Here is a 16341-nt window from a genome sequence, read left to right as displayed (position 1 = left end):
TCGTTGTTGATAGATAAAATTGAACGGTTCCGTCGATATTCCTAAATTGAAATCATATACTCGGAGGAAATTCTATCCGGCTCGATTTTCTTCCATCGCGAATGATAATGTACTCGTGTTTCCTAATTGGAATATAATTTTTCCGTTCGGGATCAAAATACACCGTGTATTATAAATGTATCCATATATAATTCGATATCTGATCAACTCTCGACCCATTACTTACGAATAACGCCCGCTGTTGTTCCAATTGAAGCAAAAGGTAAACGAAGTATCGATGCAAATTGTACAATTGTTTAATCGATTTGTTGATATCCAGTTGTAGCGCCGAATCGATCAAACTGTGAAACTCTTTTTGGATTAATAACGGTTTCAGATCGACGATTTTTCCGCAGCGATCGCGCTGAGCCGTTTTCACAGGTAGGACACAAGCAAAAAAACGTGTCGTGAATCTTTCTAGGAAAAAGAGAAAAATCGAATATCCAGAGATTATGAAACTGCCAGTAGATACGTACATGTATAATCAGCCTTATGTTACAACTATGTCGTTCGACTCGAGAGTCGAGAGGATAACGTTGACGCGACAAAAGGTACGATCGTTTCATAAGAGAGGCAGGAATGCATTGAAAACGTTGCACGGGTCGAATCGAATTGGTCGGTGCTTCGGGAATACCAAAAAGAAAGAGACTATAGAACGATTGAAACTACGCGTCGATGAGGCATCGAACGATAACGACCGATGCGTATGCCTTTTGTCCTCTTTCAATCGCGTCTTCCGCGTTTACGATCTCTCGATCATTTTACGAAAGAGAAAAAAAGAAAAAGAACAAAAAGAAGAAAAGAGGGAAAAATTATTTTCTTCCGGTCCCTTGAACCGATAGAGACTATGTTCGCGACGAAACTCGACGGACATAGGAGCGCAGATTGTTCGTTGCGGGCCGTGATGAAGTAAAAATGTGTCGTGATCTCCTGTAATTTTCAGTACCGCCTAAAATCGATCCGTTTAGCTTTCCTGCCAATATACAAGAAGGCGCGCGGGTGCACGTGGTCTGCGTGGTCAGCGAGGGCGACTCACCGTTGAAGATCACCTGGCTGAAGGACGGCAGGCCGTTGAATTCCACGGAGACGACTACCCATCATATCGGCGAATACGATCTTACGTTGATGATACAGAGCGCAACCACGGCGCATAATGGCAACTATACGTGCGTTGCGAGCAACGATGCCGCCGAAACGTCTCGCACGGCATCGCTATTGGTCCATGGTACGCAGGAACGGGCACGGTTTTTCATCTCCCACTGGGAAATAAATTCTCTCGACCCGACGATTTTTCCTCCTTTAGTAATCACGCGTAACCTGTAGGTACTTGAAGTACTTTCGAACGCTGTGTACGTCGATACTGACTAGTGATCACGGTGATTGGCATCTTTCTTTCTCTTACATGGTTAATAAAAATCGACCATTGGAGCAAATAATGCGACGATATTTATATTTAAGGTACTAGATGTCGGAAACGTTTGGAAATTTTGTCACCGTGATCATGAGAAAGGCATCGCAAACACGTATAATCATCGGCGATTGAAAAGTTCACGGGTGACGCGACACGCGAAGCGCGGCGAAGCGTTTTCCGCTCGTCAGTCGACAACTTTTCAGCAGCCGCGCGAACCCATTCACTCCACCAACTCCCCTCTCACTCACTCTACGAATCTGTCCCTTTTTTTCTCTCTACGGTCACCAATTTCAGCCACGATCGTCTTTTATTTCCAACCCCCCAATTCCGACAACTCGGTTAGGAAATTTTCGTTCGGTTCACAGCCTGTCTCCCATTTAAAACAGCCAACGAACACGCCGACGTATGATTTCACGCTCTATTTTCCTTCGTTTCTGTTCTACCATCCGACTGCCGTGCCGTACGCGATCTTCTCTCTCCCTTCCTTTCGTTTCTCTTTTCACCCTTACCGGGATAAATTCCGCAATTGCCGTCGACGAGAGACGCGGAATGGCCGTGAAACGGCCAGGGAAAACGAAGGAAAAAGTGTACCCTCGCATCTCGTCGATATTAATCGTCACGCGGCACTCGACAGCAGAACCTCTCGACCAGTTGGAAACTCCCGATGTAAAGCAAGATCAATCGTTGCCACTCTTCATCCTCGGGCGAGGATTCTGTCTCTCTTTTTTTATCTCCTCCTCTCCCTCCGTTGCTCTTTCCATGCTCGTTTGCGTAACACACGCGAGCTAGCGAGTTTCCTCTCGCTCGCGGCCGCAGCCACAGCTTTTTCTCGTTTTCGTCGTCTGTCGACGACGATGATGGTGGTGTTCGACAATAAAAAAAAAAGAACCCTCTACCATCGTCCTCATCCTTAGAATTCTCTCTAGACGAACAAATCAGTGCAAGCGGAACGAACGAAACTGTTGGCCGACGTTACGAAACGAACGGCCTAAGGGTGATTTTAACGCGCCGTGCCATCGCGACGAGCGTCGAGCCGAAACGGCATGCGTGGTTACGCGTGTCGCTTCGTATCTCTGTGCTCTGCACGCTCGTGCATGCGTGCACCGACTGTCACTCACGGTGAATGATCGCCCGATTTTCTTCTACTTTTACTTTCCCGGCGAGTGATGTGTTAAGAGTCTGGCTGTCTGGTTCCACGATCGTCGTATGATGGATCATATCGTTCCAACGTAGTCGATATTACGTTTAATTCGTATCTATTTAACATTATATACAGCTCCATCAGTTCCGATGTAATCCTTCTTTACCGAGAAACGTTTCTGATATCGTGAGTTTTACCGGGACATTGGAAAAACGAAATTCAGCTTACACCTACGACGTCCGAACTGCTTTTCGAAAAAGGCAAAATCCAGTCGAATTATTTCACTTTTTTCGTTAAACTATCAGGGCGAGCAAGATCCGTCACAAAATCGTCAATCTCTTTCGTCGGCCGTATTTATCATCAAACATGTATAACTTCGTTTTGTTTGTTCGTTTATCGAACCGTCGCGCTGCATGTAACTCGGTTGATATTTATATACGTATACACATACAAAGATACACACAGAGAACGTAGTTCAGTGTACATCTCGTACAGCTGCGTAGCACAGGTCAGTGGCAACTCTTTGGGCATTACTCGTGTAACGTTGCGCTATCCGCCGCCAACCCCGGCTACGGTTTCTCAATTATTCTCAAACAACTACCACGTTCTGTTCTAATACCTCTAGGGCACTGAATATCCCGTGCTCCGCGGGTGTATCTCTCTCACCGGGGCCAACGAGGCGAGTTATTATTGTCGTTTCGCGGCATTACGTTCCAGTTTTGCTGCCGTGACGAGAAGGCGGCTTCTCGTACCGTTGGTTGAAGAGTCATGTCCACAGTCGACTAAATATTCGGGAAACGACGACGATTTCGTTTTACAATGCTGCATCCCAATCCTCCACTGACTCTAGAGCCAAAGGACAGAAAAATTGCCTAGAAAACGGATAGAGAATTGTGGTAACATCGTTGGATGTTAACCGAGGTATAGATATCGACTATGTGTTTTAATACTGTAAAGTAGCACGACAACGTAATTCGATACAAGAACTTGGTTGGTTAACGTGGTTAAACGAGTGATTTAGAGTTGGGTGTAAAAAGGATTCTGAGAGGTACGTATAAGCTACATGGAAATCAAAGTGATCAATTCAGCGACGTTGATTGTTTAATTTCCGATGGATTAATCTCTGATCTGATATTTTGCATAATTTAATTATACAGAAATTAAGAAATTTTAAAGATCTGGGATTCATGAGTTGCTTTTGACAATGAATGACTTATATTTAAGCGGGACTGCTCTCGCAGAAGGTAAACTCGTTGTTGGTCTCCGGTGACTAATTCAAGGAAAATGCGAATTTCAACTTGGAAGACACAGCAAATGGAGTAATAAGCGAGACAAGTCGTTTTGAGTGACGTTATTAAACGAGAGTTATCGTTAAAACATCCGTAGAATTTAATCCTTTTATATGATTTATATTTAATGATACGATAAGAGAATTTCCAAAGTAAAAATTATCGAAAGTCATTTCGATTAGGAGATAGGGTATCCGACGAAATCACGGGATGTGTCTCGATAATCCGAACCCTTTTAATAACCTCAACTAACATAAATAGGCGGTTGATTTCATTAACGAACCGCTATTGATTCGTGCTATAACCGCGTCGAAACGCCCCCTGTGACTTCGTCAATGTTAATACGATCCTATACGTATAATGGCGTACGCCGTAATGACGCGCAGCTGAGTTGATAAGCAGCGTTGATGTTATCGTATTACGTTGGACCGGCATCCATTACGGGTAGCGTAATGGGAACAGCAAGTCCTAACGATAGATTCGTTGGCTTCGGTAGACTAATGGACGTGAAAGAGACGCATAGATATACTATAATCCTTCAAAGGACATTAAATTGTATTGCTGGAGAGGCTGATGCGCAGAACGAAGCACGTGAAATCCTGTCCCTCTATCTACGAACGTCTGATGTTTGCGCAGCAACATTCTATACCAGATTACGAACGGACGAACTTCGATAGCGAGACAGGGATCTCATCAGCGTATTGTACTCTGATTTCACGCTATTAGAGATGAGATTTTGTTGGAACGTAGAGATAGATCTAGTTACAGAACGTACGTCGAAGGATTATCCGAGCATTGAGACGCGACTAACACGGAGCGATTGACGTTCCCGAAACAGAAAGATCCGATCGAGCTTTCCAAACTTTCGACCATGATCGATTCCAGGAACAACTTTGATGATGCAAACGACTCGCGAAAAATCCATCGAAAAAACAATTCCAACTTGCCAAAGCGAGATCGCGACCCCTCCCTGTAGTTACGCCACGATCTCCATCATCAATCGTGATATATCTCGAGCGTTGAACAGTTCGAACCACGTATGCTAAACATTTTCGAAGCAACTACATGCGCATCGATCATTCAACGGAGGAGGCGTGTCAACGGAAAGCAAACATCCCTGGAACTCTGGACGCAAAACCGAGAGAAATGACCGATCGTATATAGGTTGGAAGCACGCGTATACTATCTCTACACATCATCGATATACCGTACCACTCTGTTACCATACTCTCACGTCACTTGAATCTCTTTTTTCTCTTTTTTCTTTGTGCAGTTCCACCTACGATAGCTCCCTTTAGCTTTAACAAGGACCTCTCGGAGGGCGTGCGTGCTCAGGTAACTTGCATGGTCGAGAAGGGCGATCCTCCGTTCACGATCGCCTGGTCCAAGGACGGCGAGCCGATCGCCGGGCCCAGTCCAGCTGGCTTCGGAAACACCGGGATAACCGGTCCCAGACACACGCAGACACCCGCTGGGCTACGCGTAACCAACATTGATGCCCATTCCAGTACCATAGTTATCGAGCGCGTGAACGCCGCGCACTCCGGCAACTATACTTGCCTGGCGCGCAATTCGGTGGCCGAGGTCCTCTGGACGGCCGAGTTGATCGTTCGTGGTAAAGTAGACCGAGAGATAGCCGAGCCAGCGGACGAACCAAAGCTCGTCCCTATATAGCACATTGTCTCTATTCTTCAATACCGTTCACTCACCTTTCTGTTCGTTTTTTCTTGCACCTGGCAGCGCACCACTTATTATTATTCTCTATATCTTGTCGATATCTTTACTGTGCACCGGCTGGTTTCTTCGATGATGGAACGTTCGATGGCCTTCTCCGAGATTCTGCGTTATGTGAAATGACAGAGTAAAAATTGTTTTTTTCTCTTTTTTTTTTTTTTTTGTGAGTGATTTGAACTGTTGTTTGTTTCAGATCTGATCGTGAAATAATTGGACGAATAATTGATAAGCGATTATACGGGGAGGAACGCGTTGAATCAATGTATATGCAAGGTTCCAGACAGCACGCACCGTTTTAAATTTTGAAGGTTTTATGACCTAGTCTGGGATATTGCTTTCCTCAGTAAGACAATTAACAAGTTAACAAGAGAAAAAAGTTTCGTCTTTACAAGAATTCGAAAAATTTTCCATAGAGCAGCAAATCTAACTTCCGCGAGATGTTCTAGTATTCAAGACGTTTGTAGAACGTTACGAGACACCGTTAAAACGTCACTAAAAGATGTCACCGTGCTGTCTGGAATGGAGACACTTAAGTGCTCAAGTATTTTGCGCTTATATTGAATATTCATGAAGAGATATTATTAACACAGCATCGTCGGTGATACATGCGATGTAGTTAAATCGTTTAATACCGAACCGTCTGTACGTCATGAATTATCTAATTTTATCGATGTTACCTTCGAAGGTTATGTCTTTCGCGTTACAGAGGTAGGCGCAGTTACATTTTCATCTCTGTAAAATTATTCTCACGTCTCGTTCACTCTCGCGAAAATATCATGTGTCCGTATGCCAAGCATTGTCCCGTATCTTTTACCGGGCACAAAAGGCAATTAAACGTTCCCGAGAGCCAGCCTGTACATATATATGTTTTATATTATTACTGTTACCATTGGTATTGTGTAATCACGTGTAAATGCAGCCGCAGCAGCCGCCGCAGCCATCGCAACCGCGTGAATTCGAGGCAGTGTGGGAACGAATCAGCTAGGATTGCGGATTACTTCGTTCGCTAGAATATTTAACTCTTGGTTACTTTTCTTTAACGATGATAAATCCATCGTTAGCTTGAAAGGGAACCGATGTTTGGATCTACGTCGTTTGGAACAAAAAATACTGATATTTTTTCTATTAATACATGGTACATTGTCGCACCATTATTTCATAGGATGTGCAGATACGATAACGAACGAGGACGCACAGTTGCTGCATACTGGGTGGGGTGGGTGGTGGGTGGGGAAGATAGAGACGACACGCTTGTGATTGAACTTTTGTCTCGAAATGACACGTTTCGATAATAGTTACGTTAAGCGGGATCAAAAAAACTGTAGATCGGATATCCGGGGACAATCGTAAAATGAAACGCAGCAGCAGCAGCAGCAGCCGCCGCAGCAGCAGCAATCGCCCAGCCAGCAACGCGATGCACCAACGCACTTGAGCACCGCACAATATGATAGCGTTATCACCTACGGTCACATCGTACTTTATCTAGTTGTCTATCTCACAGGCGCACCATCTCTGAAATCGCACCTCTCCCGATCTTCGAGCTCGACGAGATACCGCGATCCGGATATAATGTACGATCAATGGCAAAAATCTACCTATATTTATTAAATTTCAAGTATTTCAACGAAGAAGAAGAAGAAGTGAAAAGATATAAAAGATCATGAAAGTCTACATACATTTGTTGTTGATATATGTATATCCGTAATGTTATGTTTAGAACGCGGTTCTTCATGGAAATTGGTGTTTGTGCAAGTACGATTAAAGAACTGGAAGCTGTACACAGACGCTTCATTCTCCTAATATCGTAACGAATACATTATTTGAAATATTTTATATATTTCTATCATTTTCTGAAATTGAATTTGCCAAACGAATTCAGTTAATTTCTGTTATGCAAACGATTCAATTTGCTTCCTTTTGATAAATTGGATACATAACATTCGATGGGTGTAGGTATGTAGACTTGGGTGATTTTTCATTTAAGAAAATATCGTGTCTCTTCGTAAAGTAAATTCTCAAGAACATCGAACAATGAACTGATAAGCAAAAAAGGACAATTCGTGAGATGAATTCGAGTAGCAAAGAAATATGTAACGTAATGGACCGTAACGTGTATCGAAACTTGGAGTTCAACGATACGGAAATAGCGATCGCGGTATTCTCCGAAGGAAAGGGATTCTGCATGAAAGGGCACTAGCCACTTTTGCGAAACTCGGCTTCGGCGTAGCACCACTTCATCTTGAATTTGTACAAGTATCAGCAGCCGCCTCGAAATATAAGTTTAGAACGTCGTCTCTCGACTCGTTCACTTGATCAGCACACGCATATATGCACCAACACGTTCTGCTCTATTTTTACCTTTTCCTATCTTCTTTTCTTTCTCTTTTTTCCTTTTTTTTTCGATTCCGTTTCTTTCACTTCCCGTTTGCTCCTTGGTTGTATAGTTCACTCGTGAAACACTTGGCACCAATTCCTAATATACGACCCAACCTTATTGTTTCCTCGGAAACTACTTCCGAATCGTTAGCCCGAGGTCACTCAATCGATATCCACGTATGTATAAATTTCACCGATTCAATGTGTTACGTGGCGAATAATTGATATAACACGTCTGGAAAGATCGGATACGATTATGGATGCGGGAACGTTCGTATATTCGTACGTTCTTAAGGGAACGAGACGACGCAGACATAGAATAGTACGTTGTACAGAGCGAGGAATTATTCACCACGGTATCACGGTGTCTACGGTGAGACTCGGTCATCGAAAATAATTGGCTAGCATCAATATTCGATGAAAATACAAAAGGCCTCGACCCCTCACGTTTATGTACGCAAATGCACAATCACCGCATTGTTCCTGAGTCAAAATGTCCGCACAGCACTGACTTATGCATTGTTCTCTATCTTATTGTGGCCCCTTAACGATGTTTAACAATGTTCACCTACATTTATAGATCTGTTCTGTCACGAGTCACCAGAAAAATTGTCGACTATCGCACTTGTTCGTTTTATTCAACGCGCACTTTCTCACCTCGTTTGTCACTCTTTTTCTTTTTCTTTTTTTTCTTTCTTTTTGATAAAATCGTGTGTATACCTTTCTGAACTCCTCTCTATATGTTCCTGTGTTTGCCTGTATTACTATAGCGGTCGACAGAGGGAAGAGACGTACGTCACAAGGAAGAATGTGTCACGCGGGATTTTACACGATCCAAAAAAATACCGGGAGCTAGAACGAGTGTATTTTCCTTCCCTCGGTGGACCGCGCGCGCACCCTTCAAACTACGTCTTTTGTTTCACTTTGCGCTGAAGTAGGAAATTGTAGTAGGCCAATTCGAGAAGTTCGCTCTCGCCTCGGCGCAATAAGCTTAGATACGAACGCGGTGGCATCTGAAATATTCCTCTCTCCCTTTCTCCCTTACTCAAACAAGACAAAAACGGAGGGAACAAATCGAACGAACGAGATTCATCTATGAAAAAAATTTCTCTTTTTCTCGTGTCCCTCGTTTGCGAGTGATGGGCGAATTCAAGACGGGTGGTTTCCGTTCGCGATAACCAAGCGTACCGTCGTCCCGCGAAACGCAACGAACTAACAAGCCGGACCGCGATAATTGCTGCAAAAAACGAGGGAAAAGAGAGAACGCGGTTGTCAGCCAGCGGAGATCCATTAAAAGTCGACGAGATCTGCAAGTAAAATGGCGAGGGAAGGGACGGAACGATGAAATTTCAGATGCTACGGTCGTCGACGGTGCGCGAAATCCGCATACCAAGGACGGCTAACTAACGACCGGTGTGTTATGCCGCGAAACAGTGCCACCCCGTTGGGTGATGGAACCCCAAGATGTCCGTGCCTCGGAAGGGATGTCGCGACTGGTTCTTCATTGCCACGCGGATGGATTTCCGCCGCCAGCGGTTTCGTGGCGGCGGGCTAGCGGCAAAAAACCTGGCAATTATCGCGACATCGTCACGCACGAGCACCCTCAGAACCTGAGGATACACTCGAACGGCTCTCTGGTGTTTGGTCGAGTGCAAGAAGATCACGAGGGTTTTTATTTGTGCGAGGCGGTGAACGGAATCGGCGCTGGTCTCAGCAAAGTCGTACATCTGACGGTGAACGGTAAGCTGCCATTATTTTAATAACGAGAAATCGTCAGAATTTTTCATTTCTCTAGAGATCTAACGATCTTCTTTTTCCTTTCTTTCTTCGTTGATACAAGTGTATATCTTGAGAATTAAAGACAGAGTAAAGTAGCGTTTCGTTGATTTACCATGGTCAGGATCTTGTCAGACCAGTTATCGAGAGACAGAGAGAGAAAGAGAGATATTCCTAATAAATCTCAAGTATCTTTCGTTTTAGTTCAGTACGAGTGGGATATACATACTCGAAATACGCTTGTTCATTTTACATATGTAATACCATGATGGAAGATTCTTCGTTCATATAAAAATTTCTTCAGAAAAATCCATTACACATACGTATAAGTCATTGGACACATGGTAGATCTTTATAACAAATAGATCTTCGTCTCTGTCGTTTCTCCGTGTCGTAGTATTGCAACGAAGAATCTTCAAACGAAAGAAACAAAGAAACGAAATTACTGTTCTCGATAATAACACGCGCAGTACCTGCCCACTTCGTGGAGAAACACCGTAACCAAACAGCAAGGCTGGGCTCGAGCGCGTCGTTGCGTTGCGAAGCGAAGGGCGATCATCCACTGAAAATAATCTGGAAGAAGATGGGCGCACACCTGGAACAGAAACTGTCCGACTATCGGTATACATTGAAGGAGGAGAACACCACCGACGGCAGCATCAGCACGCTCGAGTTTATAAGCACGAGTCGGGAAGACAGCGCGAGATACTTCTGCATAGCCTCGAACGCTTATGGTCGCGACGAAATGACAATTCATCTGTACATACAAGGTAGGTACGCTTGCCGGAAATCATATTTCACTGGAAGATGAGAGCGCAAACGGGGAAACAATCGTCATGATCTCTCGTTCAAAGGAGAGTTATTAACGACATCCGCAATGTCCGCGCAATAACTCGGAGTAAATCGGAGGAAGACCGAGAGCGCAAAGGGAACAAAAGGAGAAAATTGCCGAGGCAAACGTAGATTTAAAGGCCGTTTTTCACGAGCACGATGATGCACGGTAATGACATTATCGGCGTATTACGTCGACTCGATACACGACGAAACAATTTCAATAATGTTTCCGGGTTTCTTGATATTTGCATATAGCGTTGTCACGCTTCGCGTAATTATCGTAATGCATAGAGGCGAGTTCCGCGACTCGTCGCATTTAATTTAATGCATTTTCGCACAAGCGCCGACGCATACAGCGATAAACGAGACAACCACGTGTGGTCTGATCGAAAAATGAAATAATGTTTCGGTCGGATGGTTTGCGTCACGTAACAAACCATATATCTATATGTATCGCCACCGGTTACGTCGAAACGTAGCTTTAACGGGAAAAATTTTGTTTTGCAAATGCGAAGAGCCGCCCGATTTCCCGAGGAATCTTCACGTGATCGAAAAGGGAAGTCGTTACATCAACATCAGTTGGACCACCAGCCAGGACGGCAACAGCCCCATCACCCAGTACATCATCGAGTACAAAACCGATACTGGTAATTAAATTGGTTTCAATACGCGATTCTTGAGAAATACAGTTAGAAGATGGGAGAACCTCTTACCATACGACGGCGTTAGAGACACAAGAAACAATGAAATAGAATTGCAACAGCCGATCAACAGGTGCTTCGATCTTCTCCTTTCTAGCCCACGCAATTTATTTTCCAGAAGTGTGGCACGATCACACGTTTCACATGACAGTGCCAGGCACCCAGGTTCACGCTCACGTGAACGGTCTACGTCCGGCGGTCTCCTATCAGTTTCGAATATACGCGGAGAACGAATTGGGTCGTAGTCAGGCGAGTGACGTGAGTATATCGAAGTTTAATATGCAACATCGATTGCGCTTTACGCTACCAGCTTTCCGTACGACCCGCGTATCCTTCTGTAACTCGAGAGAAACTATCATTCAGAAGTCGATTTACACTCAGGATCGATCCCTACTCTGTAGCCTCTGAGTAACACGTCGAACTACAATTTTCTCGCTCAGTGAATTTAATTCCGTGTTCTCGTAACCGTTGCTAGCGTGATTAAAATTCTGCAACGTGGATTCCTTATCGCGAACTAAGGTGAATAAAGTCGTAGAGAAACTGACGCGTCGCGAGAACGAAACGTAAAAATGAAATTTCATATCGGGAGAGACTACTGCACGAAGGTGCGTGGTCTTCTCTTTTTTTCAGATTTTGGAAACGACGACCGAAGGGGAGAAGCCAGGTGGCCCGCCAAGAAATCTCAAGGTGGATCCTGTCAGCTCGACCGAGTTTAACGTCACCTGGGACCCACCTGATCATGATTTATGGAACGGAGAGATACTCGGTTACCACGTCGGCTACAAGGAACATAGGTAACGATCCGTTAGGGAGAACGTAGCAACCTTTAACGACCACGCATTCACCTTACGATACCTCTCGAATACGTTCCGTTAGGTTGCGACCCCCCCGGCATACCGTATTGCGCTCGAGCGCGTGTTTCTCGGATAACGTTGACATTCTATACTTTGCCAGGGTACCTCGTGATAAATAACCGCAGCCAACAGCCGCGGTTTTCTCGTTTATTTCGCCCACGGACCATTGACGTTGAAATATTTTCGAAACGCGTTATACTACCTGCCAACCAAACACAGACCGTCGTTTACCGACACCATGCAAGTGTTCATCGACTTGTTGTTTCAACAGTTCAAGCGGTTCTCGCTAAATTTGTATAAATAAAGTTATCGATATATTGAAATTTTACAAAATACAAATTTTCTCTCTCGTGCTCTATTTCTCTGCGTATATTTCTTTTATATTCTTCTTCTTTTTTTCTTTTTTTTGACGATACATATTTATATTACACGGTGTAGTAAAACCGTAACGGGAATAAATCGTTGAATAACGGCAGATATATTTAAGAATTACATGAACCGACAGAAATGAGAAATAAAACAATATTTAATATAATTTGTACGAATATCAGTTAGCGTAACATGTTCAAAGACAATAATCGTTCTTGACTTGGCTCTGGATGACTTTGTAATCTTTTTAAAGTGAGATTGATCGAGTGTATTTTATGTGTATCTGATAAAGAACAATAGAGGACATCAAACCTCGTATTAAATCAGAATTATCGCGTACCCTAAATACTACGTTGAGACTCTAGTTACACTAAATTATACTGAAAAAAGAAAGAAAAGTCCTGTTATCTCGTGCACCAATATGATGTTTTATTTGTACTAATCTTATTACCGGACTGCGAATCTTTATCCATTTATGGAAAATTCAAATGTGCAAAGATCCGTAGAATACGCATAACGTACTGAAATGTAACAGTCGTTACAACATTTAGTACATATAAATTAATTGCGTACAGGATATTTGTAAAATTAATGTTTGGAAATGTACAGGTTGGGAGCGGACCAGTACACGTTTCGGACCGTAGAGAGGCGAATTTCTACAGCGAGCGTAGCCTTAGGACTCGCAAGAACATCGATGCCAGGCAGACAATATCAGCTAACAAACTTGAAGAAGTTTGCACGATATAGCGTGGTGGTGCAAGCGTACAACGTGCTCGGCCAAGGTCCCATGACGCCGGATGTGGTTGCGACAACCCTCGAGGACGGTAAGGGATACCTTAGACGAATGAATTTCCTTGTTCATTTTTCTCCCGGAATTTCAAATTTTCCAACGGATTTCCTGCAAATTTTGCAAAACCGAAGCCCCAAAGAGACACAGCAAGTTCGCAAGAAGGAGATTTACCGAATACGATTTGACGACGATCAAAAATTCATGAACGAAATAATACCGGTAGCTAGCGAGCCTATCATGAATTCTCCACTATGAATACCAACCGCTGTATATATATATATATACAGTGGAGTTTCGAATAAATAATAAATTCAGCATCCAGCTTGCCTGAAACTGATCTGCTTGCAAATAAGTTCTTTAATCCTGGGCGTTGCGAAAGCGGCCCCGGTTAAACTCCGAAGTGGCTTTGCCAACGGCAACAACTTTTGGTGGCCGACTCGCGTCTTTTATGGACATCTTTCGTAGGAATATTCTCGGGAAAAACCAACAACTCCACGCGTCAAAGCTGTTCGATGTTAAAATTTTCGGACGAATTTAAAAATAGTTTCGAAAACCGAGTGGAGCTTGTCGTTTCTGTTCCGGTTTGAAAAAAGTTGAAAGTTAAATATTGGTTTTTGGTCGCTCGCAGACTAACGGAAAATAGAACGCGCTTCGCTACTTTCGCCGATTTATTATAAACGCAAATGTTTGAAAATAGTTGAAGCGCGTAACGAGATTGTGGAAGCTCGGCAAGCGATCTTAAACTGTGCATAGTGGATTGAATTTAATTATTCTTAAAATAGAAAGTATACGATTAAAATAACACCAAATATTCTCGCACCTTTTTAATAAAGCTTTAAACGATTAATGCGTATAATACATTTGTTGCTCCGTCATACCCACAGAACATTCACAGAATTTGATCGTCGAGCCCTCAGATATAATTCCTACGTATACTAATTGTACTTCTAAATAAAAATCGATATTCATTTACGTGCTTTCTATAATTGTAAATGCGGGCAATCCGAAATACATCATTTTGACAGCATTAGCATTTCTAATGTCAAATTCTAGTATGTTAGCGTAATTGACTGGCGACATCGTTGAAATGTCCTCAGTGCCTAGCAGTCCGCCGCAAGACATTCGGTGTACGCCGCTGTCCTCGCAATCACTGCAGGTCTCGTGGGATGCGCCACCCGACTCTAGTCTGAACGGTATTCTGAAAGGCTACAAAGTCATATGGGAGAACATGAACGCCCTGACCGAGTCGCCTAAGACGGAAACGAAGATCACCACTGCGTTGACCGTCGTGATTCACAGCCTCGAGAAGTACACGAATTATTCTGTACAAGTGTTAGCCTCGACCAGGGCCGGTGACGGTATCGCGTCCTCACCTTTGCATTGCGTCACCGAGGAGGATTTACCGGAGGTTCCAGCGGGCGTAAAGGCGGTCGTCAGGTCGGCGACATCGATTATCGTATCCTGGCAGCCGCCGCTTAGAAGCAACGGGAACATCACGTCGTACAACGTTCATATCCGCTGGGTTGGCCCGGAGGGAAAATGGTACAAGCGGGCATTGCCTCCGTATCAAACCAGCTATCAGGTGGAGAATTTGCACAAGAAAAACCAGTACGAGTTTAGTATCGCGGCGGTGACCTCGGTGGGTGAAGGACCACAGACTCAGCCGATCACGGTTTCACTTTCTAACGAAGGTCAGTTTTGTTAAACTTAAACCTGCGATATATCGTTTTATTTTATTCAATTCCGAGCGACTGTGTAACTCGTTCCGATAATTTTACGATGTAGAAACGCCGGGACTATATTCGGTAGCAGATCTGAGTTCGCGCGAAGTGATCATACTCCAAATTTTATTTTTATCTATTTCCATGATTGGCGTATTTGGTACAGTTTCCTCGGTATGATGTTAATGTATCCTTGATAAGTATTACGGGTTGAAGTTGGTAATAATGTCGTACAGTGGGATTTTTAGTCTCCCAAGTTATCCCAGTTGAATTTTTATTGTTTCGTTCTGTTGCAGTTCGAGCGGCGGTATTCTCGTTCGGTACAGTATTGGTCGTTCCATGGAAACAGAATGTGACGTTACCATGTCAAAGCGTCGGCAACCCCGAACCATCTGTGACGTGGAAACAATGGGGCCAGATAGTGAAATCGTCCAGCAGGGTGTCCTTGCTGACGGAAGGCTCGTTGCAGATCATGGACCTTCATCGGGAGGACAGCGGAAATTACACTTGCTACGTGAAGAATCGTCACGGATCCGATCAGATCACGCATCGTTTAACCGTGCAAGGTAGACTGATCGATTCGAGACCATTCTTCTTGGAATTTGTCGAATGTCAAAATATTTCATCAACGAAAAAAAGAAAAAAAAATACACACACACACACGTTGAATATGAAAATTGCTCCCGAGCTCGGTTAAGATCGCGACACGAACTAACGAGGGAAATTCAGGAACACGTAGAATAACTTGGTTACGATGCTTTCACAGTTCCTCCAGCAGCCCCGTTGCTTCACGCCACCAGCGCGACCAGTAATTCGATCAACGTCCAGTGGAAGAACAGGGACGATGGCGGCGCCTCAATCAGGGGTTACATCCTTCACTATAAACGAGAATCCGGCGAATGGGAGGAGGTGAAAGTCTCCCACAAGATCAACAGTTTTGTGCTGTCACGGCTATGGTGCGGCAACGATTATCAAATGTATCTGACAGCGTACAATCGGATCGGTATGGGCTCGCCAAGCGAGATTGTAAAGGCCACGACGAACGGATCGAAACCGGAAAGCTCGCCTAGCAACGGTGATAAATTCATCACGGTGAACGTATCGTGGATCACTCTTCATCTGAGCATGTGGAACGACGGAGGGTGTCCTATCACGTATTTCGAGCTCGAGTATAGGAAGAACGGAGATGACATCTGGACCCTGGTGTCGAATAGCATCGAGGTATTAAAGCCCCGTATGCAATCGATTCGTTTTTTTCTCAATAATACGATTTAACTCTTTCGTCGTTGATCAAGGCGACGATGTA

At 44.0% G+C, this 16341-nt stretch overlaps 1 protein-coding gene across 6 annotated transcripts in view; it reads left to right on the top strand.

The window, feature by feature from the left end:
* The window catches only part of LOC132908359 (cell adhesion molecule Dscam2-like), a 123121-nt gene that overhangs the window by 100066 nt on the left and 6714 nt on the right, over positions 1 to 16341 (top strand). For 4 of the 6 annotated variants that reach the window (XM_060962302.1, XM_060962306.1, XM_060962303.1 and 1 more), the window contains 10 exons: positions 5154 to 5495; positions 9425 to 9730; positions 10237 to 10536; positions 11116 to 11247; positions 11399 to 11559; positions 11932 to 12095; positions 13134 to 13348; positions 14412 to 15005; positions 15332 to 15601; positions 15802 to 16256. In XM_060962302.1, the coding sequence (XP_060818285.1) occupies positions 5154 to 5495; positions 9425 to 9730; positions 10237 to 10536; positions 11116 to 11247; positions 11399 to 11559; positions 11932 to 12095; positions 13134 to 13348; positions 14412 to 15005; positions 15332 to 15601; positions 15802 to 16256 (2939 nt within the window). Of the gene's footprint in view, positions 1 to 982; positions 1265 to 5153; positions 5496 to 9424; positions 9731 to 10236; positions 10537 to 11115; positions 11248 to 11398; positions 11560 to 11931; positions 12096 to 13133; positions 13349 to 14411; positions 15006 to 15331; positions 15602 to 15801; positions 16257 to 16341 lie in introns of all 6 variants that reach the window. The other 2 variants (XM_060962304.1, XM_060962305.1) reach the window with 2 other exon arrangements.

The sequence above is a fragment of the Bombus pascuorum genome, chromosome 6 (genome assembly GCF_905332965.1).
Source record: "Bombus pascuorum chromosome 6, iyBomPasc1.1, whole genome shotgun sequence".
NCBI lineage: Eukaryota > Metazoa > Arthropoda > Insecta > Hymenoptera > Apidae > Bombus > Bombus pascuorum.
Note: the sequence above shows the minus strand (reverse complement) of the source record. Positions and strands in the feature narration are given on the sequence as shown.